This window comes from Argentina silus, assembly GCF_951799395.1.
Source record: "Argentina silus genome assembly, chromosome: 4".
Classification (NCBI taxonomy): Eukaryota; Metazoa; Chordata; class Actinopteri; order Argentiniformes; family Argentinidae; genus Argentina; species Argentina silus.
Window position 1 is genome coordinate 14,428,658 of NC_139658.1, and position 26,297 is coordinate 14,454,954.

Consider the following 26,297-nt stretch of genomic DNA (forward strand, 5'->3'; position numbering starts at 1 on the left):
GATTTGAACTACTTGAACCTGCGTCAACCATGCATCATAAAAGTCTACCAAGCACTCTTGAAAGTTGAACGTTGCGCACCGACCATATGCTTGCAAAACGTTTAGCCAACTGAACGCACCCCAGTTTATACTCTGGATTCCTCGCCTCATTCTCAAAAGGTATTGGAGGAGAGGGTCTGCCGTTCCTCCCATCAGACCATCTCCTCCAATGTGTTTCGAGAAGGAGGTAAGGAGAGAGGACGCGAGAAATAATAATAAAATAAAATAAAGTAATTTGATTCGACCAATGTCTGGAACGGACACTACCGTGTCGCAAAAATATGACGTTTACAGTGGTGACGTGTCTGTGTTGACAGTGCAGGGCACGTTTGCTAATTGAGCTAAACACAAACATGGCTGTTGATATAACTTTACTGTTCAAAGCCAGTGTCAAAACTGTTAAAACCCGAAACAAAGCTATAGGAGTTGGGTTTGATTCTACGAAAGACGAGATTTTCCGGGGGAGCAGACCCAAGAATGGATTTTCTCCAAAGGCGAGAGAGGTGGTGAGTGTCACTGTCAGTGTCCTTATACAAACTAAAGCTAGCTAGCTAGCCCATTGCATTGGGCCAGTAAATTGCTGGATTCAAATGAAACACCTGTATAATGGACTAACTATCTAATATCTCTATGTAGTTAGCAAGGCAACTACCAAGTAACGAATAACGGAAAATGTCCACTCACGTTTTCGTCGTGTCACTGCGATGCCACTTTTAAAAGTCATAGCTTGTACTTATTTAATGTTGTATTTAACTTGTACTTACTTAATGTTGTGCAGTGTACGCCTATGTTTATCGTCTATTAATGTTGAGATATTTAACTACACGTTCACCTGAAGTAGCACAAAAACATTATGTTGCATACTTACATTTCAAATGTTATTCTTCATTGTTACTAACAGTAACATCGTTAGGACTTACTTTCTTAGGAAAGAATACAGTATTTGTTTTATTGAGCAGCCTAGAGTTGGAAACACTTCAGGTGAGTTCTGCATCTGGGCAAATAAATGAATTGATAGCCACATTAAACATTGTGGATTCTAATCTTCTAATTCTAATCTAATTGCTCCCCATAAATAGACTGAAATAAACGTATTTACAAAGAAAGCGTCTTGTCTCGCAAATGGACACTAAAATAACTATATAATTTCTGTTAAACATATGAATAAACATTGTATAACGTGCTACGAACTATTTAGGCTACAATCTAGTGTAGTGTTGGAGTGGTAATGGTAGAGTAGGCCTATTCTCTCTTGGCACACAGACATCTTCACCTTTTTCCCAGCCTAGCAGCGAACGCACCCTCAACCCCAACAGCTGTCGTTAGACCTGAATAAAGTTCTAGATGTACATGGGTACATAGGAGCCTGTGTTGCGCTCAGTGGGAGTAGAGTAAGGTGCAGTGCAGGTTGACACTCCACAAGACCAAATCTTCTTTATCAAAAGGATGTGGCTCATGTAGAAATTGTTAACAAAAAAACAAGTTTAAGCACAAAGAGAGTCCACTAGCACATGGTTTGTGGCCACATTTGGTTGGCTTGACTCGCATGTGCTGTCTCAAGCCGGGTCCTACCATTTGCTAATTTTTGGGAAGATTGAGAGGGATGAAAATGTGCACCTCCACAATGTAATTTTTTGCTTTTCTTAAAAAATATTCTCAACAATGTCTTTGTATAAGGGCTTTTTTAGAGTTGGTTGTAATCGCTCTAATTTTCCTCATACTCTGTCTCAGGAAACCCCCATCTTATTCATACTATCGCATGACATGTCAAATGGCTTCATCTTCGTCTTCACGGTCAAGTTAACCAATGTCACAACTAGCACCATAGTAGTAGCAAAAACATTAGAAAGTCAAAACAATTGACTCTATAAAAAATATTTTTGTTTTGTTCCACAATTCACAGGTGCATAAACGGTTCAATCGCTCAATTGATAATCTACACTAGTTGCCAGCAAATATGGCCTGTGAATACTATGAATAGGCCTAGTGCAGATGTCTGTTGCTGAGTTTTGGCTTATATAGCGGGGTTGGTTTAGAAAGGCTCAGTGGATCCTAGATCTGTGACTAGTCAACTCTCTATTCGGAGCACTAAGAGGTCACACAAACTGTCAGATTCCACATAATCGCAACCACATTATTGGTGATGAAATAAAAGAGAGATCTTGCAAGCCACTGGCAAATAGAATAAGTGCTCCGTATTCAACGTGTCCACCGCGATACGCAGAGATCACTTTGCCTGACATGAATATCATGAATACAAGCCCCTTCCTTCAAAGGCAATTTGAAGAACTAGCCTACTCTGGGTTTCCCCAAGGGCTTCAGCTCTTTATTCGTACCTGATGCCCCCACCCATTACCCACAGAAGAAACCAGCCCAGTCACACAGCTCCGCACAACTATGCTTTTGTTATGCTTTGCGCACCCCTGTTGCAGTGATATTGGAAATCATGGTTTAATAAAAGCAGGGTTGCTGATTCAAGGAAACTCAAACCTAGCCTGTGGTGCCAGCCCCCTACTACCCCCCTCAACACACACACACACACACACACACACACTCTCCCGCTGTCTTCCCTGCACTGCAGATATCATCTGAAATGATCTCGGTGAACCAACGTTTGGAGAAATTGAAATTGTGAGTTTGGAATGTCCTGACTGCTTACAGTTATGTTGTGGTTTTCACCCACTCCCCAACCTCCCTCTACCCCTTGTTCTTCTTTCTGTACAACTTCAGATAGGCCACATTTTTTGGGTTCTAACCCTTTCTTCGCATGTATGATTCCATACACATGCTGCAATAACATTTTCTTTCAGCTTTCTAACAATTTCTTGAGGAAAGCCGATCCTCCCAAGAGCCAGTGATTAAAGGTGGTAGATCAAAACAGAGAAAATATTAAATTAGGTCCCCAGTAACAATGTTGACGGCCGGCTCCTAATGCTAAACAGATGTGGGCACCCTTCAAGACATGTACAGCTCCCCCGGTTTCCAGTGACACTCTGATACAAAAATAGATTTTAAAAATGGTTAAAGTTAACAAATACATCAATGTGTATTTTTTATTTTTTTTCTTCATTTAAAACGTTGCCCCTCATGGAAACGTCACTTCTTTTGAAGTTGAACCAAAAGGCTGGATTGACTAATAAGAAGGCTAGTGTGTGCAGGCCAGGGTGGGATCCGTTGGGGAATCTTTTACATCACGGGGGTTGGTTTGTGGCGCTGTGATCTCAATTTCACCGCTCACCTCATCTCCACAGCAGACCGCCCTTCTCGCGTTTAAAATGGAGGTCGCCCGAAATGTTTAAATTGTGTGTAGAAAATAGTGCTTGGATTCCCGTGGAGCCTTCTGCTGAGGTATTGCAAAATTGGCTGCTTTCACAGTGTGTTCTTTGAATCTCTGAAAAGCGGGCGACCAGCCAGCACTTAGAACTAGGCCCAGGTTCTGCCTGATGGCTAAACTTGAGAAAGGCAGGGGGTTCTCCCAAACGGTGAATTTGAATTGGAAATGATAATCTGGTATATAATCTAAAAACATTGACTTAAATTCAAAGGACCAAAGCATTTTAGCCTTGTGTATCAGATAGCAGTGAACTGAGAGAGTCTGAGAAACTCTCTAAAGCTGATGTTTATAAAACATCAGCTCTGACTCTTGACCGGGTGGACACCTTTCTGGCCAGTGGTAGCCTAAACGCATCCTCAGTGAGTTGCCTTCAGGAACTAGGAAGTCCCTTGTCCTTTTTAAGAATGATCTGCCGAACAACCCCCTGCATCATGACGTTTTTCAGATGAGCCTTCCCTTCCTGCAGGTAGTAACTGCCTTCAGTGCAGAAGCACTAACTCACCACTTTCTCCTCAGCACACGTGATTGTCTCGTTTGACTGGTGTGAACAATATCAGTTACCTGTTACCTAAGTGTTGTACAAGAGAAGTTAGGCAAGAGACTAGTAATGTTTTGGAAAACTTTGACTCAATGACTCAGCAGCTAGTAAGAACGACTAATTTGACGTAAAGTCAGGTGACCATACAGATGGCGCCAAATAGATGGAAATTCCCGCGGACAGATGTACGCGGTGCTGCAGCGCTACTCGATTAGCCGGAAAGCTAACCCTGACTCTATCATGTCTCATAGTTGGCTACAAATGAATCCCTTTCATATAAGTGGCATATATCATTGCTGTAACGTTTGGGAATGGCATGCTCAACTCAATATTGACAACTTCTTCAGGGTTGAAAGAGCTCATTTATGAAAGAAACAACCTGCACTCAGGTTCAAGGAAGGTCAAAGGAAGAATAACATGTTAAACAAAATGTGTGGTTTATGTAATGTCTGTGTGGGTTCTATTATGTTGGTAAAACCAAGAGGGAATTAAGTGAGGATCACAGAACACAAAAGCAATATCAGAAATGGTGATAAGTCCCCATTATTTTCATGGTTGTTATTAGTGACATGTTAATTAATTAATTATGCTCTATTTACATTACTATATGACTTTATTGTGAAGCACTTGTTTACAACTATGGATGTGACGTCATTTATAAAGATGGATGACTAGAATAACAAGAGTAACTCAACAGAAACAATGCTTTTCTCCATTGATTTTATTTTGTAAAGTGGTCAATGAAAGATATGTACAGTATTAAATGCTTTCAGGCATGGGGGCGCCAATTTCTGTATCCCTGTGTTCACCGGCGAAGGAGCGTCTTTGAGTCTTAGCTTATCTCACTGGAATCAGCCGTCTATGACCATTCATCTAAGCTTTGGGATCAATAAAAACACATTCCCTGATAACTATGAACATTACTCTCAAAGAATACCATCCACAATACTAAATGAAAAATGAATATAGGATTAATTAGTACAGAGTACAAATGTAACTAGTTTTTCCTCTGTGTGGTAGTGATGGGCATTCCAAGTCTTTTCAGTGAGCCGGATCATTCGGCTCCCAAACGGCTCCTCATTAAAATCAGCCCAGTTAGCATCATCTTGACTTCTGATTGGTCCTTGTGCACATCTGTATCTTAAATGTGTTCAGTGGAATCTAATAACCTTCTTGTTGATATGAAAATAGCATTATTTTGCAATAGCCTACTATAAGAACTCTAAAATTAGATTAATTGTTTTAATTGGACTCGGCTGATGTCCTACAAAAAAGCAAGAAGGCCTTCTGGATGCAGGTGTCATGGAATTAGGCTATGCATATTAGAATAATTACAGTCTTGTGTTTTTCAGTCAAAAACAACATAAAAAAACGAACGGCTCTTCAGATTTCCAACTCGATTCCCAAGAGCTAGATTGCGAACGACATTACTTGAGCCAGTGTGTCTGAGCCTCCCGGGTCGATGGCTACTGGTTGGTGAATTTTATGAATGAACCCCTAACCCCTTGAGCCCACCCTCAACATTTACATCCCTCTCATCCACAATACTAAAAGAAAAGTAGGATGTTTCTCTTTTTTGATAAAGCTGGTGTATTTTGGGCACTGGGCAGCGATATGATGTGGGGTCGTAGACATGAGTTTATTCACTAGATTTACAGGTGTCAAGCAGTGCGTGGACACAGTTCTCGTTGTCGTCTTGTTTGAATGTCAATAGTCCTGCCTAATCAGCATCAGCAGGGTAGCTTAGTATGACCAGGATAAAAAACGCTCAGAGCAAAGATGAAATGCAACCCAATACAAGTCTGTATGCATTTCAAATAATCTTTTAGGCTACGCAGCTTAGGCGGAAATTGTAAAGGCACATGCAAAAAGTTTAGATTTGTTGATAGTTGTTTATTTCACTGTTTTATTTAAGCAGACGTTGGCGACAGAAAACTGGAATGAGTGACGGCAAAGGAAGGCTAACCAGTGTGATATCTACCAGAGTGCAGGTTGCTATAGGTCATGGAGATATTAAGGAGTGAGCTAAGATAGAGGGACTTGTACGTAAATGGGTAGCCTACCTATGCCAACTCCCCCATTCCTTGACTTTGCCCAAATAATAGATTGATGCATATTAAATCAATATTAAATAAAATATTATATTTTTAAAAAATCTGTATTGCATATTTAAAAAAATCTGTATTGTTCTGTAATGGATTGTCATGCAGTTACAGTACCTAAATGAATAAAAATCTGTCTCTGGGGTGGAAAACGTGTAATATTATAGCCATAATGATCAAATGTATAACCCTGTGTTGCCAGAAACAATGTCGGTACAGTTCAAGACGAATTGTAAAATGAAAGTGAATTGTTGTCTATTTCACAAATTATTCCCCAGCCCTTGATAAGGCAAACCACACACGTACAGTATTGATGCAATCTCATATGAGAATTTGATTGTATCGTTCACTTTTTTTGTAAAGCGTTTTTGGGTCTTAGAAAAGTGCTTAAACGTATATAGCCTACACTTTAGGTATTATTACTATTATTATTATTATTATTATTATTATATTAAACAATAATAATACACATAATAGTATACTTTTGCAAAACTAATCCAATCTTGGCATCTTCCCCGACAAATGATAGCCCAGACAGACAGAACGTGAGCATGAGGACAAATCAGATAGGACAGAATATTACAGAAATATGGACTGCCAAAATAGGAAAGATTTCTTCTCTTTTATGTCCCAGGCTGCCGAAATAGGAACTGAATGTTTACATTTCAATGTCAAGTTTGTGGGAGAGGCCTACAAACTCGATCATTACATTAGTTCCAGCAACTTATTAGCGCCATCTAGCCACCGAGGTCAGTGTGTGCACAAGGTCAGTTTTTAGCTTGCCTCAATTCACTGTGACGCTCTGCAGAGGCATGAATGAAGTGCACACGATTGCTGCATTGTCACACGCTATATATTTGCCTCCATCTGTAAATACTTTTGAGGTTTGTGTCTAGACTGTGAATTGACTGCTTTCTTATAAAAGGTTGTAATTCATAGCTTCATGTTTTCCATGCCACTATGTTGGTACTGGTATTATGGGGGAAATGGAAAGGATCTGTTATTGGATCAGCACTCATGTTTGGCAAGTTAGTCTATGTGAAAAGCTCCATCATCACTCTCGTCATTTTGTTTGAGAATGTGGACACATGTTAATGTAAACCATTCCTATCGTTTAATGTTCGGTATGAGTCAGATGTGATCATCTGTTGTGGTAGATAATGTAGCCTAGGCTGTATCCCAAATGTTCTTATAAGGAACCGTCAGTGGTGTTATTGATTATTAATACACTATTTGTTGTTATAAAATTCTTAATTCCAGTTCTTGGAAATACATGGCCTATTTTGCCCCCTCTTTATAGTTATGGGCGGGGTGTTAACTAACTATAAGGAGGGGGCAAAATAGGTCATGTATTTCCAAGAACTGGAATTAAGAATTTTATAACAACAAATAGTGTATTAATAATCCATATGATTATTTTAAGATAAGCATAATCTGCTTTTACTGATGAATTTCATTTTAAACGTACTGTGTTATCACTGAATATTGTTGGCCAAATGACGTTTCTTGGTAATGAAATATAATGTAGCCTCCACACTTTTTATAGTAAATTAGTGTCAATCATTTGGTGTGTAGTCTCTTTGAATATTCATAAATGGATCTTCCCCTTTCCAACATGCATTTTCACAGAACATTTATGGTGACACTCTCAAACAGAAGCCTAACCCTAACCCAAAATTACAACCACGCACGAGTGACAGAATATCGAGGCATGAAAAAGTTAACATCACACACGCACACACACTATTCTGTCTCCATCAGGTTGTGATTTAAAGGGATTTACCTGAGCTGAATGTGCTGCTAAACGCTGTCTTTACCAGTTGGGTTAATCTCCAAAATCACTGTTTTCCCATGGAGACCAGGCAAATTGAATTTTTAGGCATCAAGTACCAGAGCCTAAATACAATCTTATCTAGTTTTCTCCCGCAGTCATGCAAAGAAAGAGGCTTGTTTTGCCCTAACCCAAAAATTAAAATGGAATAAAGTGTAAAATATGAAGAAATAAATACACGTGTCAAACTCAGGGGCAGTGAGATGAAATCCAGATACTCTGCAGACTAAACAGTTTAATTGGAACAAAAATACAGCGCTGTTTCAGAGATGTGTAGTGCAGATTGATAACTGCTGTAGCTGTGCGCTCTCATTAAGTGTACCTTGACAAAAGCTCATGCATATGAATAATGGTAGGATAATTCATTAGTCAAGCAACATTAATAAGTATGCTGTAGGCTTAGGCCTTTTTATCTAAATTTAAATCTCCTCAATACAAATACTAGTAAATATTCAGATTCTCACATGCACTCACAAACAAACATGACTAAGCCTTTAGCAGGAATTCCAGTGCTTTGAGCATGCTTTTGTCAGAACCTGTGTGTTGTTGTTTTTTTAGACAAGCTGGATTAAGACTGAGATAAGACTGTGATATACCCATCTTTGTGACAAACATAAGGATGCTATGACTGTTAAAAATCATGTGAAATAACTTTCCTCAAACGTATTGAGAATGATCCATTAACATTGCCAATGGGTATTGTAACAATTACATTGTTCTATCTATTGTTGTATCAAAAACAGATGAAGAGAGAAACAGTGCTTCTTCTCAGTGTTTCATTCAAATTCATGGCTGAGATACGAGGCAACCAAACATTAGTGTAACCCAAATACCCCAAAATAAAGTGATGTTCTGGCTTGTTAGTCGTGTTTGCCATTAAACATCAAGATAAAATACACAGAACAAAGCCGAAATAAATGGAGGGGTTCAAAGTGAAATATGGTCCCAGAATCTGGTTACTTCAAGTATGGACTCCCATCACTCTTGTTTGTTTCTTTCTCAGTGGCATTTCAATATTACATTGTTGTTTGTCTTTATAGGAATCCTAAATAGAGAGTTAAAACTCAAAGCCTTTCTTATCCAAATGCACTATTTTTGCTGGGATATTTTCTCCAAGTCCCAAGTGATTGGCTGGTTTGAAAGAAAAAGTGGGAAATTTCAAACTGGATGATGTGCAGAACTTAAAATGCTGCACAAACACCTCTTGATTTGTGTTTGTAAACCATTATTTTAATAAATGCACAATTAATTGTAAATATGGCTAAAAATGTGTGAAGGAATGCTCTCACATGTGCAAACAAATGTCACGATGTGTGAATAAAAACAAAAGCAGTGACAAACATCTTTCCAAAGTTATGAATAAAAGCATGCTTTGTGTAGGTCATTTCAATACAACACTTTAGAACTAAATTACGTCTGTGGATTTGTTTTTATTTTTTTACAGAACATTCTGTGTGTTTTATAGAGAAATGATTCACAAATGAATCTCAGTTGGCTATCTCTATTCAACTATGAAGTCTTGGCGGAAGCTGTAGGCTGGAAAGCTTAGTTTCTGCAAAACGTCCTTTCACGTTGACTTTATACGAAAGAGGGCGGCTGTCTTTTGAAACAACAAGTTGCAAAGACATCAGAACATTCTATTGTTGCCCAACATCAATTTTGTTCATTGTTGTTGTTTGGCGAAAAGTATAAACACAGAATGAAATACAATGCAACAGGTAGATCAAGTGGAGTCCTTAGGATGACCCTAACACTAGCCAGGTCAAACCTGTTTTGATGATTTCTGGGAAATAACATTTAAACTGTAAAACCATGGTATATTTTGGTATTTGACTATAGCATTAGCATCAATAAACAAATATAAATGTCAAACTCACTCTAAAACGCTGTTTATATCGTTAAAATAATGATTTTGATTTCATGCTACGCTTCCTGTTTTCTTCCCAGCCACTGGGTCAGTTGGCCATTTTCAAAACAAAGTTTTTTGTTATTCAACTGTTCAGTTATTTCGACAATATATAGATCAAAATATATATATACAGTAAAATTAACAGACTTCAAATATTGGTGCCCATATCATGTCTGATTCGCTTCCATTTACGTACCCAGAAATGCTAACCACGGTTTTTAAACCGCGACAAAAAGCTTTTTTCTTACAACCTAGTGGCGGAGAGTGAAGTTGTCTCGTGGAAATGAATGGAAAACTTTAATACTAGTTATCAAGCTGCGTTATCGTCTCCTTTCAAGAGCATTTGTTCCAATATGGACATTTTAAGTTAGTCATGGGCTCTTATATCTCAATATGTCACTATATACTATTATGTATTGTATTTTTTTTAGGGTTAGGGTTATGTTTCCAACATCTTGTGGAATCAATGCCACAAAGAATTGAGGCTGTTTTGAGAGCAAAGGGAGGCCCTACCCAGTATTAGTATAGTGTTCCTAATAAAGTGTTCAGTGAGTATATACACTCACCGGCCACTTTATTAGGTACACCTTGCTAGTACCAGGTTGGACCCCCTTTTGCCTTCAGAACTGCCTTAATTCTTTGTGGCATAGATTCAACAAGGTGCTTGAAACATTCCTCAGAGATTTTGGTCCATATTGACATGATAGCATCATTGCTGCAGGTTTGTCGGCTGCATATCCATGATGCGAATCTCCCGTTCCACCACATCCCAAAGGTGCTCTATTGGATTGAGATCTGGTGACTGTGGAGGCCATTGGAGTACAGTGAACTCATTGTCATGTTCAAGAAACCAGTTTGAGATGATGTGAGCTTTGTGACATGGCCCGTTATCTTGCTGGAAGTAGCCATCAGAAGATGTGGTCATAAAGGGATGGACATGGTCAGCAACAATACTCAGGTAGGCTGTGGCGTTTAAACGATTCTCAATTGGTACTAAGGGTGCCGAAAGTGTGCCAAGAAAATATCCCCCACACCATTAGATATTTGCGTTAACAAGCAGTTGAACAGGTGTACCTAATAAAGTGGCCAGTGAGTGTATAACCTAGCCTACTGCACATAGTAGGGAGAGGGAATCAGTAATGATGTTGCAGAGAGGAAATGCTTTTGCGTCCAGATCGCAACTTCAAATATGATTTGCATGACAGAGGTACGTGTCTGTACGATCCTGCATGAATATTGGGAATATCTTGGACACCTTTTATTAGTGACTGAAGTGACAGCGGGCACATTGACACAGCTTCGCCTGATCAATCTATCATTTTGGCACGCGATGGACGGGAGTGGGATACAGTAGCAGACATGACCACAGGAAATGTTCATGCACATTAACTATAAGTAAGATATTTTGTAATATTGAAATATCAACTTCAAAAATGATTTGCATGACAGATGTACATGTCTGATCCACCACCAATTTACCAACCAGGCCCAGAGCTCTGCATCCTGCAATAAACTGACACACAGATCCTCATCCTCATCCTTACTGCCTCAACCAACCTGTTGCTGGCCTATACTCGCCTATAAACTGTTAAAGGTCCCTGTTTAAAAAAGAAATACACACCAGCTGCATTGTAAAATGTCTCATTAGCCCTGTTTCCCTTAAAATGTTCAATGAAAGGCTTACTTTGCCGGCTTCCTCTCAACAGTGCAATGTCAGGACGTAAGAATAAAAAATACAATAATAGCACAAGACAATAAGTGTAATAGGCATTCATGTCAAATAAAGTGAGCAATACAATACATTAATAAATAGCAGCAGTGATGGTAGTAAGTGTGTGTGTGTGGTTGATGTGCAGAGAGCAAACTGTCTTAGGTGTAGGTGAGCAGCAGGTGGGCAGCTTGGGTTAGCTGTTCAAAAGTCTTATGGCCTGAAGGTAGAAACTGTATCGTAACTGTCTGGTAGAAATGTAAACCACAAAAAAGAAAAAAAATTACCACTACTACTACTCAAGAATAATATAATAATAATATAATATATGCCATTTAGCTGGCACATTTATCCAAAGCGACTTACATTGCAGTGAGTGCATACATTTCAATATATATGGTCCCAGCGGGAAGAATGAATTAACTAATTTACTTAATTCATTCGCAGTAAGAAATGCATTCTGGAGATGCTGTAATGAGACCTGCTGTGCCTCCAAGACCATATATTTACAAACGGTCTGACTTGGTAAACTCCGTCTTGGACCCTTGAAGCTTCTCCAAAACAACCTGTTGACCACCTCTGATTGTTTGGTTGAACTAACCCCCATGGTAGTCACCAAATCCATGTAAACTTCTGTAACAGCGTCCAAGTACATTGTTGAAAAGTTATCTGTTCAGCTCGTCTCTCTCCTCCTGGAGACTCCTTTGTTAACCTATACCTGTCACTTACCAGATACGTATGCTTTAATTATTGCTATTGACTGAGTACTTGTATTGCACCTTACTTCATTGTGTATTGTTATGTTTACTTGTGTTATTACTGCACTGTTGAGAGGAAGCTTGAATGTTTCATTGTACAGTTTAAAACCTGTATACTGTGTGCATATGACCAATAGACTTGACTTGACTCAAGTGCAAACCTATCCATTTCAAACATAACCTTATTGGTCAACAGGTTTATATCCAACTTCAGTTTTCTCTACAAATAAGTCCCTTAGTTCTATCACACTCTCCAAACACCATAGCCTACTACCACCATCCTTTGTCATTTTGCTGCAGCTCATGTTGTCCTCTTGTTATCCACCTTTCCCAGCAAAAATAGTAATATTATATAATGTAAACAATTCCTGTAGTTTGTTCTCCTTTTAAACACAGGTTCACGCCTGCGCACAAACATACAGCTACTCAGTCTCGTGTGCCTTTATTCATGCCTTGTTCATGGCTCAGAAAATAACCTTTGTCATAGTTTATCCACGACATGTCTGACAATCCAAGCTTGCTATTGAACAGAAGTTGCAAGCTAGATGCTGTTTTTAGTCAGAATGATTGCAGTTTGCCATCAGACAGTTGTACAAAAATACTCCGCTCCGCTCGACAGCCAGGCTAGCTCTCCCTCTCGTTCGCGCTCGTGCTCGCGCGGAAATAGCTTCCCGATTCGACTGGCTTTATAGTTTACTAGGGCGCACGTCTTATTATATCATATACTGTATATGTAGCAACAAAAAAAGCCCTACATTTTTTCACCCCTTAATCCCAACCCAATCAAAATCCAACAACCGGGGTGACCATAAAACAGGGATTGGCTCTTATGTGAGTGATAGTTCAAAAAAAAAACGAAAGTGTGGTCGGCGACTATTGAGTTGAATAAGGGGAGTGACGAATGTTTCTCTGGACACTTCGCTTCTTAAACGGGCCTAGAATTCTAACAGCGGTTATGTCTTGACTGGCGCCGTGCTACGGTGCTTTTTAAAACGTATTTCTAGACCAAATGTAATAAATCACCAAATTGCTGGGGTATAAATATGTGTTTATTATTAAGTTTCGTCTTTTGATTTGCTTGTTGGCAAAGCACAACCGTTTATGCTTGTGCAACAGCTAACTGCTTATACGCTATTGTTTCTATGAAGAAAACACCGACAGTTTTCTGCAGTAAGTGTTATGATAACATGAATGAACAGGTAAATGTACACTTCAGCATTATTTGGGATATTTTGAATGGTTTACAAAGTCCCGAAACGGCTGTTTTCCTTGACTTCGCAACTCGTCCTCATTGGGATAGTATTGTGGCCAGAACGTTTGACCACGGTACAAACCCCTCACCATTTACCTTGTCATGCAACACGGTGTATTGCATAAATTAAGCTGATGAGGCTCCTTTTACCTGCTCTATTACAACCTAAATATCTGTTTATCTACAAAACATTGTTATCAAAGCGAGTGTAAATCTACCCTGGCATTTTCACAAAGATGCTTGTTTCTTATTCGAAATTGTAAGTTCCCATTGCTAGCAAATGGCAGTGCCTAGCTTGTCACTAGAAATGATGAAACAAATGTTTCACTAAGCAAAGCTTTATTCAGTACAATACAAATAGTCCTCACAGTGAACTTTTCATAGGAAAATGTCTGAAGGTACATTTTGAATGTGATCATGTAAAAGTGTTTTAGAACTAACTGCATTTTCTCCGACTGGTGGATTGCAGTGGGGTAACCATGACAACGGACCAACGACAGGGTTGAGCAAAGACTTTGTAGTTAAATGGAGATGGTCAACTGATATGCATTGGTGAATCATTTCTCCAACGCGGAATGTTAATGCCATATTCTGTAAACAAATGAAAACAGATCCACATGTCATTTGATCCGCAAATGCAGGTTAGAGAGTTCTAACGCTAAAGTGTTGTGTTGAAATGGTTGCATACCTCCACAAAGCATGCTTTTATTTATAACTTTGGAAAGATTGTTAATGCTTTCGTTTTTATTCACATGTCGTGACATTTGTTTTAATCATTGTTTACAAATACAAATCACAGTAATTTGCACAGCAATGTTGAACAGACAGGCATGTTTTTCACACAACATGGTCATGTTTTATATATATTCTTATAGTGATTTGTAGATGAACATTATTGACTGACTTAATTTAATCCATGATTTATTGCAACACTTACAAATGAAACAATTAGCTGTGCTCATTTTTAAACTTTATCTGAACAGCTAACAGCATGTTATTGACAATGTTTTTGTTATGATACAAATAGGCTACTTAAGATGCTGTGCTGCTTCAGATTTGAGAACACAACTGAAATGTTATTTTGAAAATGATACGAAAACTTGATCATTCTCAGCACTTGACATTTCAAGTGGAAGCTGTTCGTAAACAATGCAATCATTTTATGTTCGTTATCATATCATAAGGAGTCATGAATACATCAATTATGACTACCAGCATTATAAAATGTGTCTGAAAATCGAAGACATTTCCTACTCCAATGGGTTAATGTCCCATTTACAGTAGAAAAGCATATGCGTATGAAATACCATCTCTATATTGTAGGATATATTTTTAAGAGGAGCAAACATCGATTATTCCCCCACAACATTTTGACTGACTCAGGATTTGATCAAAATGCCCCATAACAAGCTTTGTTTGGATGTAAATGTTGTTTGTTGACTGTTGTTGTGGTGACCAGAACTCCCAATTCGAATATACAAAAAGAGAAGGAAAACACAGGGAGACATCAGCGCTGTAATAACATCATGTGTCTCAGTCCCCTCAACAAGTATGTATCTTTTAGATATACGATAGATTTAGATATATCTTCCTTCTATGTAACCCCACAAATCTAAAAGCCAATTCTGACAGACTACAGACCATGGAGACCTTCACGACTGCAGGGCGAGATAAGATTGATCAGATTCTCTCTGTTACCTGATTTTTAGCAAACCCAATGAAGTCCTTTAAAAATCTGCTAGCTAAGCTCTTTTTTCTTTTCTTCTTTGTAATAATCCCCCTTGATGATTTGTTTGCGCTTCGTACAAGCTGGAGGCTCCTTGATGATGATGATGAGATTAGATGTAGCCCGGCAGACTGTCTCCTCCCGCCTTGCTACACACACACACACACACACACACATACACACACACACACACACCACCACATGCACATATGCAGATGTATACTTTGATGCTCACACACACACTCATCCAGCCGGAAGCACAAGGCCACCCCCTTCCTCATTGTTTAGGTATTACTCGCTCTTTAGGGTCTTAAGTTACAAGAGCAATTGATCCCGGTGACCCCCTGCAAACCCTTGAGGTTGCAGTGGGAATCTGAGCCCAAATGTATACACACAGGAGACAGTTCAACCCCCAAAGCAGCGGTCTTGACATATTTTCCCTTCTCTGTTCCCTGTGAGTCTGTTGACTCCAGTCCTGTGGGCCTAGTGCTGCCTGCTGGTGAACAAGATGTGTTGCAAAGCAGGGAAGAGATGATGAGTCGGCTATTATTTTGTAACCTTTTTCAAATTACACTTTGATGACCTTTATAGTCCTGGGTTGTAATGAGCATTGTATGGGTTTATGCCATGACTGACCATCAATGAGATCACAATTATAGTTTTAACCGTGTTTTGAAGCTATGCTGTGTTTGTTTACAATGCATCATTCATTTAATTGAATTATATAATTGAATTTAAAGTCCAACAACAGAGGGCCCCTTTAAAGTGTTCCAGTTATTTTCTGTTAATATCTCTCTATTGACTCAAGGCAAACGCATCACTGTAAAGAAAAACTCTTACTTGCGAGAACAGATGAGTAATGGTAAAAGAGTGTGGTAAAATCACAAACATCACTAATTGTTTGTAATCGCTTTACCATATCTCATATTGTAAAAGCCTATTGAGCTTCAAGGGCTTCTCTGATAATCCATGTTTATTTCCTCATTAGCGTGCACTGTCGGTACAGAAGGTACGATTCCCAAATGGGAAAACATTCTACTGATTCAGGTGTGATACCTGTCTACTGCTGTGATATACCATGTTACTGTGTAGCCACTTCTTGATAGCCCCTTGTAGATCTGAAAGAATAAGATGGGTTTAGGCCAATGCAATATATGGCAGAAAACTCCCATGTAGTCCAACCAATGTTTTCACATCAGTGACTGGGCATCAAGAAACAGTAGTACAGCTTGTGGCCCAGAGTGGATGTCAGATTAGGCGTTAGTCTTGAATCCAGAGACGTCAGATAACATAGTCAATCTTTCTCCTGCCTTTAAACCATGAGAATGTTTCTCTTCTCTCAATGCCCTCACAAGCGCAAGTGCTCAGAACGACGATTAATGTTTGACCTCGGATAATTGTATTATTACAAGGGTCGACTCTCCACCACAGCCCCTCACTTAGTGAGCTTACGCTCTGAAGCGCTGCCGTACCTCAGGACATCTATTTGTTTTCTAGGAGAGGTGATAGGTTAGGTTTCAAGCTAATTGTAGGGCCATATTTATTTATTTTTTCATTCGACCTTTCGTCTGTGAAAAAACAGTCATCTTTCACTTAATTCCGTCTCGTACACCTCGCTTATTAGAACTTCCCTTGACTGAGACAATATTTTCAGAGTCACTTATTAGAGACTGAGACCAGGTCGTACATAACAACTGCAGCAATTTGGTAATTACAGCTGAAGAAAAAGACCGGACCGAAGACTGCACATTTACCTTAGCAAAATAATTCTGCTTGCCCTGGGTCTCTGTCACAGTCAAACTCATTGTGTCATTTTTCAATCCATTGCCTGTCTGGATCCTGTCTTTTTTTTTTTCCTAAACAGAGCCTGCTGTGTGTGTACTCACATTACCTTCTATCCTTCTCACACCGCTCTGTGGATAGGGAAGCAATTTAAACTTTTTCAATGTTTGACCGAATTACAGGAGCAAATATTGAATTGCATGTAGTTTCCTCTGGTTTCCCTGTGCACACATATTCCTGAACATTTTATCTGTTATAAATAGTAGACAGATTATAAATGTCAGGCTTTTTTGAGATTTTTCTGTCAGAGGGCTATAGAAAACCTCTGAATTTTATTTGCTAGAGCTATTTGACTCGGAAATTGCCAGTTTGATTATGGTATGTCCTGTTAGTAAATTAATTGTAATAGGTCAACATTTGAAATTAATAGAAATAGATGGACAAGGTGGCATGTCATGTCAATGAATATAAAGTTTATTCTGGCTTTTTAAATACATATTTGAAAAGGAAAAAAAAACTGTTTCCTGGTGTTTCAATGAAGAAACTTCATTGAAAGAGACTTTCTTAAACCACGTTGGCAGGGTCAGAATCTTGAAAAGAAACTGAGATGTAGCTTACAAAAGAGAGGCATGAACGCACTGGAAAAGAGAGAGACCTTTCCCATAATGTATCTTTCTTTTTCTTTCATTTTGGCAGATCTCAAACATCACTAAGCTGAAAGACTTTCTTCTGCAGCACAGGAAAGACTATGTGAACGCCGGAAGGTAAGCCTTTCAGAATACCAAATTTAGAGGTGACGTGGCTAAGGCAGATTTAATACATTTAATACACTCAAAATGTCTGATGAGAGGCAAGAGGCCCCTGGGATATAGGCTACTCAAAAGTGGCTAGGCGGGGGCTATGGCTAGTGGCTAGGCTGGGGCTATGGCTCAGACACTTCAGTCTGTTAGAACTCATTAAGGTCATGGGAGGCCAGCATTGATGCAATGTTGAGTGAGTCAATGAGAAGTGTGACTGCAGGCTGTGTTGGAGACTCTTCAAGGTTGGACTGCTCTAATTGAGGTGGGTGGTTGGGGTGAGGGTGGGCCCAACAGGCTGCTGGCACCAGGTCAACAGTGAGCGGGGTGGTCTCTATGAGGCTCAGTCTAATTGTGTGGAATAATTGAGCTGCAACCAAGTGAAGAGCAAATCACGCCCTGGGACTAATCCTGGTCTTCCTCTGCTCAAGGCCCCTCAGGCTACGTGTGCGTGCGTGCGTGCGTTTGTGCGCGTGCAGCTTGGACAAAAAATAGATGAGCAACGTTTTGGGGTGTTTTTGACAGGCCGTGCCAATAACCACAAATTAAATTCAATTAAATGTCACAAGTTTAACAGTATAACCAGAGACAGTGATTGTATGCAGTGCAATTGATAAAGACAACAAAAAATGTAAATGTTAGGACTATTAATTAGTTTTGATAGACTCCTCAGGTCTCTGGCCCTTTCTCAATGGTCAGAAACTCGCTTCCTTGCGTCCTCTCTTCTGTCCTCCACTCGCTTCCTATCCAAAACGCATTGGAGAAGAAGGTCTAGGTTCCTCCCCGTAGTTTCCAACCACTGAAAAAGGGCCAATGTGTGTTTTCATCATAGAAGAACCACCACCGTCACTATCACAGTCGACAAGGGGGAGACCATGTTTTAGTACCTCAGGAATACAACAGAGGGAGACATTTAGGCTTCCATTCCACTGCAAAAAAAAATAAAAAAGGACTTATAAAAGTGTAGATCTAATTATATGGATGCACTACACTGTAGCGTACATTATATGGGCTCCCGTTTGCATGTGCCAAAAAGTCGATCATCTCAACCGTAATATTTGTGATAGACGGGAATACCTAGTTAGGGTCCAAACATTGTCCTAATAAAAGAACACCACAGTGTGGGATGTCTCATTTCTGAACTAACAGACGCGATGACATAATCCAATGGGAGTTTTGAATACTGCGACTAGCATTTGCTTTTTCAAAACACTGGTTGGATAGTCACCGTTATCATTGTTAAAGACATGGTACAATAAAAATCATGCTCTAAAGTATATTAGTTGTTAGGTATTTTTTGCTCTTCTCAGCACTATTTGCACAAGTGAATTGGGGCCCTGTGTGTTTCGACTGTTAATTCATATAGAACACGCTGTATTTCATCTCTGTTTGCAGTCTCATCTCTTCAGACCTGACCCGTATGACAGACAATGAACGAGACCAGATCGACCAGGATGCCCAGATCTTCATGCGAACGTGCTCCGAAGCAATCAGGCAGCTCCGTACTGAAGGTGTGTGTGCGCGTGCATGCGTGCGTGTCCATGTCATTGCCTCACCACACTTAACACTCATTGCCAATGCTCAGTATTCCCTCGTCCTTTGTATGGGTACAGCAACAGCACTGTGTTCTTATAGTCCACTGTGTCTGTGTGTACCGGACATATGATACGCAATAATGTTAGATGTTGTGTCCTCCTACAGCTGAGAAACAGGTGATATCAGCTCAGGTAAAGGAGCACAGGGGAGCGGTCCTCGACCTCATTGAGATGTATTTGAGAGGTGAGTTCTTCTTATATATCACATGTAGGGCTAGGTGTTTTTCCTGACCATGTGACTTGTGACCATTGTTGGCTTGTGTGACCTTACTATGTTTTTACCTGAAGAGGTAAAAAGCCACCAGCCATCAGTTGATTGGAGCATGAAAGGGTCGTAGATTTGACGCCCACATAGACCAGGACCACATGCTGTATTCTGACGAGATTTTCTAATACGTAATGATGTAGGTCTAAGTCTTGATCATTTGTGGGTATTTGCAGGAGTGTGTAAGCTGTATTCGGAGCAGAGGGCCATACGAGTGAAAAGAGTGGTGGACAAGAAAAGGCTGTGAGTTTTAAAAAAAAAAATATATATATATATATATATATGTTTGTCTTTGCTGAAGAACTTTGTTCTCACATGCAATATTTGTATAAACAACCTCATGACAAGGGGAGGGTGCTCCTTTCACACTGTTCGGTCAGGCCACAGCATTTTGGATGGATGGAGAAATTACAAAGGGACAGGCATTAGTCCAGCGCCTGTGTCACTGCACACTCAAGCGTTCCGTATCATTATGGACTGAAATGTGTTGCTCACTGCGTGTATTAGATTACATATGTTAATGGGACTTCTATGTTCACAGCATTTTTACTGTAGAACAAATACAGTTTATTTGTTTTGCTTTATGAGGCTGACCTTGTTGTCTTTTACTGTGATGTTATTGCAGGTCCAGACTAGAGCCAGAACACCACAGTAAGGTGGAGAGAAGCCTGCCGGTGGAACACACCGAGAAGAAAGCAGCCAAGGAGGAGAGCGCCGGTACGTTAGGAAAACAGACAGACAATTCCATAGAGACACCATGGGAAACAACATCTATTTTGAGGAGCTGCTGTGGTGTTGGAATGCATTTGAATGCTATTTATCTTGATAATAACCACACAACACCTCATTTTGTTTCAGTAGTTGATTTTTTTTTTTTAAAAGAAAGAAAAAATGGTCTAACGTCAAGATGGGTCTGTCCCAAAACCATCTGTTGTGTAAATCCAGCTCCAAACTTCAATACCAAATCAATGGGAATGTTTCATTATCCTTCAGTTTTAGATGGTACCTATAGATTTACAGAGCAGATGACATGGAACATCTCAACAATGCACTGATGTAGAGGTCTGAAAACATGACAAACTTTGATGTTGGAGTGAACTATCAGTTTATTGGTGGGATCTGAGGTTTGTTTAGAGGCTCAAGGTACGGAGACTGAGTGTGTTCCCTTGGTTGTCCGTCCAGAGAGGAGTGTGACGGAGGTCCCAGTCAGCAGTGTCAACCTGTGGGAGGAGGGAAAGGCGGAGGACGAGCTCTCGCCTGAGGAGATCCAAATGGTATACAGACCATCACTAAACTATCTCTGAGAAATGAGAAATTATTGGGTTATTGTGAATGTTGGGGGGGGGGGCTGTTTGAGAGTTAGCGATTCTCTAGTTTTTCCTCTCTCTTCTCACTAGTTTGAACAGGAAAACCAGAGGTTGGTAAGCGAGATGAGCAACCTAGTGGATGAAGTCAGGTGAGCATCCACACGCTAATGGAACTTATTTTATCTGTACATGAAAGCATCATTAATTTGGCCCGAAGTGTTAAAAATGTGTAGAAATACAGCTCATCTATAAATGAATTACACAATTATCTCAGATAGTAATAAATGCTTGTTTGTTTGAATAGTTTGTTCATTATGTATTCCATCTGTGCTCTTACCCCTGAGTGATTATCCAAAGCAAAAAATGTATATATACTAGTATAGAAAATGGTGCTAGATTATACAATTTTAGTAAAATAGTCATACCGAATGGAAGGCTAAGAAAGTGGTTTGTCATATGTTATTGTTTCCCACTGAAAAAACTAAAGTTGGCTTACTAGCTGTGCTATCTTGGCATATTCACTCATCTGTGTAAAATATAATTATACTATAATTATTCACTCATAGTAGTATAATTTTAAAAATCTATGATTTGTAAATGATTTGTTTATTTGCCACTGATCAAAATGTAGCCATACCCAATTTATTCACAGAAAACATGCAGGGTTCTGTGTCCATAACCATTTCTATCCTGTTGCCTTTAGGCAGATCGAAGGGAAGGTGGTTGAGATCTCACGTCTCCAGGAGATCTTTGCAGAGAAGGTTCTACAACAAGTGAGTGAATCCCTTCCATCCCCTGAATGACATCTGCTGAAAATATGACTCATGTCCATCTAGGCTGAACAGTGTGTTACTGTATTGTTGGTTATTAATGTGTTGGGATTCAATCTCTCTCTCTTTCCCTTTCACACAGGAAACTGAGATAGACAGTATTCACCAACTGGTTGTAGGTGCTACAGAGAATGTCAAAGAAGGAAATGAAGACATCAGAGAGGTAAGGAGCTCCCAGCTCACTAAGAGTTATGCCAAAAAAAAACACCCCTTTAGTATTTCTGTTTTTCATTTACTTTAGAACCGATAGGGAGTGTTGAATATTAATACATGTCTCATGCTTGACTCTCTCTACCGCACCCATGTTCTCTATTTATGTTTTTGAATGACGTCCCTAAGATATTGTGCTTGAAACATATCCTTTAACCCTGTTTCTAGGCTATCAAGAACAACGCAGGGTTCAGAGTCTGGATCCTCTTCTTCCTCGTCATGTGTTCCTTCTCTTTGCTTTTCCTGGATTGGTACGACAGCTAACTCCAAACCTGCATCACAGGAAGTGACATCATCCTGCCCTGGGCCTGGCCTTGGCCCTAAGCAGTTATGACATTTAACTATTTGGTTGAACAGGTGGTTAGACCCTGCTATTGCTATCCAAGGAGTGACTTCCCTTACGTGTGGTTCTAGGATCAGCTTTCCCTTCCCCTTACCTAACTTGGACCTGTGCTTTAAGAGCAACCTCTGTCTACATGTAAACTGGACTTGAGACACTTGACGAGAAACGTGAAACCCATGCATATTAGTTCTAAGCTAGAGGGCGCACTCCCCTAATGAACTGCGATTCTATGGGGAGCGCCATGTAATCATCTTCTGTGATTTGAGTGGCTGTAAATCAAATGTTGGTGATTCACTGCCACCTGCTGTGCTAGAGTGTTCTCTTGCATAGTATCAACTCTGCCGTAGTTACTCAGGTCAGTCATTTATTGGCACCAGTAGATGGCGTCATGCCCCTGAAAGCCATTTACAATCTAACCTCATTCCCAGGCTATTGCGCATAGTGCATATAAGCCTGGAATAACAATGACTCAAACCTGGCCATGGTGGGAGTGAATTCACTGAGTCAACATGGCGCCCCTCATGCTATCATAAATGCAATTAATTCTCTAGGGTAATAACTCCATACTAGAAAACACTTCCTGATCAGCAAAGCATGCCATCGGCTGACTATAAAAAGCTCTGTCCACTTGTACTGTGTATATATGGATGACCAGTAAATGGATTTTGTCCACAAAAATGCTTGTAATTGCATCATCAGAATCTGTTCTCTACTGTCTCTCTCAAAGGATTTCCAAGCTATCGTCAATAGAGCTTAATTGAACTGGTTTACCTCTATTGTGGCCTTCAATACATCTGAGGATACTATGTAGACTTGAGCTGTGTTGATGTACAAAATGGTTTTTTTAAACCCTTGTCGTCTTTTGTATGTATTTATTTCATTGGACTGTATGTTTTGCCACACTTAGGGGTAAAGAGATGAGAATCACTTATGTGACTGGAGCTATAGTTATAATAACAAGTTAGGGACTGATCATTATTTATGATGATGTGTACATGGAGGGATTTGTGGAGGGTCATGCGTTTCCAATTCCAGTCAGGGGAGGGTCATGCAATTTATGAAACATCAATATCTGTGTATGCTCCCTTTGTGCCCTTTGCTCTCCGCCAAAGCCCAGCGCTTTCCTAGCTCACCATTGGTTTACTTCTCAGCCTGTACAGACGTATCAAAGGGTGGAGTTGTTTGCGTGGATCCGGGAGCTGTCATGGTATGACAAGTTATTATAATTGTTTGCAATGTTATAATCACAAATAATGGTTCGGATCCTGTGTAGCCAAAGCTTAAATAATCTAAAGGTAGGCTACCGTGGGAAACAACATTTAACAACGTTAATTTCATGTGCGCAACAGTGCCTATGTACTTGCTCAATGAGGCACATTGAAACAATTACACACTTGCTCAATTTGAATCTTGTGCGCGACACTGACTCTCTCCAAGTGAAATATGCGCCTTCATACATGGCAGTACATTTACGCAGGATAGCAAGGATAGAGTTTTTTCGGTATCAAGCGAACGACTGCTTAAAAATGTTTAATAGGATTGCATGAAATGCGTATACATACCACATTTTGCTGATACAGGACTGCCAGACCCTCCGCCCAAATTAGGATTATGAATTTTTGCGCCAATGATTTTGTAATACCCTAGGTTTAAGACGCCACTGGGGATAACACAATTTTGTTTTTAGTCCACGTTTTGTTTAAAGGGACACTTTTCTTATGCATTCCGGGACCTTTGAGTCCCTCAGGTCAACCCCTCCCTCTCACTTTGCGTACCCGCACCTCCTGATTTTACAAATTAATATGACAAAACCGGGCCTGACACGTGGAAAAGTGATTTAAAAAAAAAAAAAAAAAAAAAAATCGAATACATTTTGCTTTTTGAATAGGTAGATCCCTAGATCGCCTGTTACATGCCACTGGTATTGAGACGGTGTTGATCTCTCTGTGTGTGCGTATTGTTGCGACTATAATGATTTGTATCATCCTAGGAGTGAGATTGTATGTACTCTGACATCTACTTAATGTTTTAATCAGTGTAAGGGGGAGGGTTATGAGAACAAATATTTTGCTTGGGGGAGGGTCATCAATTTTCAGATTTTAAAGGTCCAATTTTTCCATGTACTCCCCATCATAAATAACTATCAGTCCCCTATGCGTTTTTACATTATCTTATAGATGTTTTATATGCTTGAAGAAAGGGTTATGAGTTATAGAGCATGAAAGCCATAACTTGTATGATGATATCAATTGGATTTATGTTTTGACATCTCCAATTACAGTGTAATTGTGTACACGCGGCTCACACAGTATCTGGTTCTAACACCAATAAATTGAAGCACTGCTCAAGGATTAAACTAACCTCTCTTGTCTTTATTTTTCCCATATTACAGCATGAAATCCACACATTCACTATCTGATATATTATATGGATTGAATTTGAGTCATTCCCTCTGATGTGAAGCCCACAGGATCCGGATTACATAGACATCTGGGCCTATGGCATGATTTGAAAATGGGCATGAGGAAATGCGCTTTAGAGATTTCATTCATAGATGTATGTTTCTGCCAATCTGTTCATTTGGATTAACCTATATTTCACAGAAAGGATTATAGCACTTCTCTATCTGACTTTGATCAGGGCCTGGAAAAGGCTCATTTACAGCCATTATTTCATTTTTCTTGCCAGTGAAACGACTAGAGCATTACTGACACAATTATGCATTACAAACCAAAACATGAATCAAATTTCTGTATCTCAGATTCAACTCATGAAAATACCTGTTGAAATGTGGGCATTTTAATAGACATTTGGTTCCATTTACAGTTCACATGTCAGTCAAATCTTTTTTCACCATATGTGTAATACCTCACCAAATTGACTTCCATTGATTTCATTCTGTCAGTTCAAAAAAAGTTACTCAATCTTGACAACAGAAGGCATTACTTCTAAATGTCATATCTAAAAAGAAAAGCAATGGTGCAATCACAGTGTTTTGTGATTATGTTTGTCTTTTAGAGATAAGTGAGTTCTACTACAGTACATGCTTCACTCAGTCTGGTCTGTCTGTGTGACATGATGTTACCTTCTACTGGTGACAACTGCAGAAGCCCACTCATAAGCATTGAACAACATCTTTGTTAGCAATGCAAAAAAACCAAAACATTAAATATCAACAACAACATAATGGTTATGTTTATGCTGTGACAATAAGCATTCAGTGATTCTGCAGTGCCATTCAACTACTGTAGTATTTTCAATGATGTCTCCCTAAACTCTACAGGTAGAAATGGTTTGCTGCGACTTGTTCAATTGCTGAGGGACAATCATCAAGGCTGAGAAATGACTTACTGTAGAGTGGTAGCAGTATTAAATGTCTCTCTAAACAGCATTGTTATTAAGATGTACAAACATGGAGCCATTTTACTGCCAACAAAACAACAGGACATGGTGCATGGCTCACATTTAACTTATCAAAATGGATCTTCACAAGTCATATTCTATTTATCTACAACTTTCTGGAAGTGAAATAAAGCAAAGCAACTCTGGTCCAAAATGAGGTGCACTATTAGTATGGGTTACTTTTTAAGACACGGGTCACTAGGTGGATCTCTAGGGCATGCTCTGACTGTACTTAATGTCATATTTGTAAAGTAATAAAGACAGTGTGACATTTTGCATGGAATGCAGCAGCTTAATAAAGTCATGCGTGCAAGTGCATTTAAACAAGCTCCGCAGACAAAATAGTTCACAGTCATCAATTTGAGTAATGAAGTGAGATATGTTCTCAGTTACGTATGTGTATGTACAAACACATTTTGTCAACAAGTGTCTGTGTGCCTGTGTGTCAGTGTTTGTGTGCATGTCGTGAGTATTCTCTGTGTACTGTATGTGTTCACTCCTTGAAAAATGTAAATAAATAACCACAAATGCTATTCAAACAAACCAGAAATCCCACCCCACCGTTGTTC

General features: G+C 39.5%; 1 protein-coding gene across 1 annotated transcript; it reads left to right on the forward strand.

The window, feature by feature from the left end:
* Positions 1–354: 354 nt before the first annotated feature.
* stx18 (syntaxin 18) lies at positions 355–24,663 on the forward strand. The gene is made up of 11 exons (XM_083668357.1): positions 355–545; positions 17,676–17,743; positions 19,172–19,287; positions 19,478–19,555; positions 19,813–19,879; positions 20,262–20,353; positions 20,819–20,910; positions 21,034–21,092; positions 21,647–21,716; positions 21,856–21,936; positions 22,152–24,663. Exons 1-11 carry the CDS (start codon positions 393–395, stop codon positions 22,245–22,247), a joined length of 972 nt encoding a protein of 323 aa, XP_083524483.1. The 5' UTR covers positions 355–392; the 3' UTR covers positions 22,248–24,663.
* Positions 24,664–26,297: the final 1,634 nt, after the last annotated feature.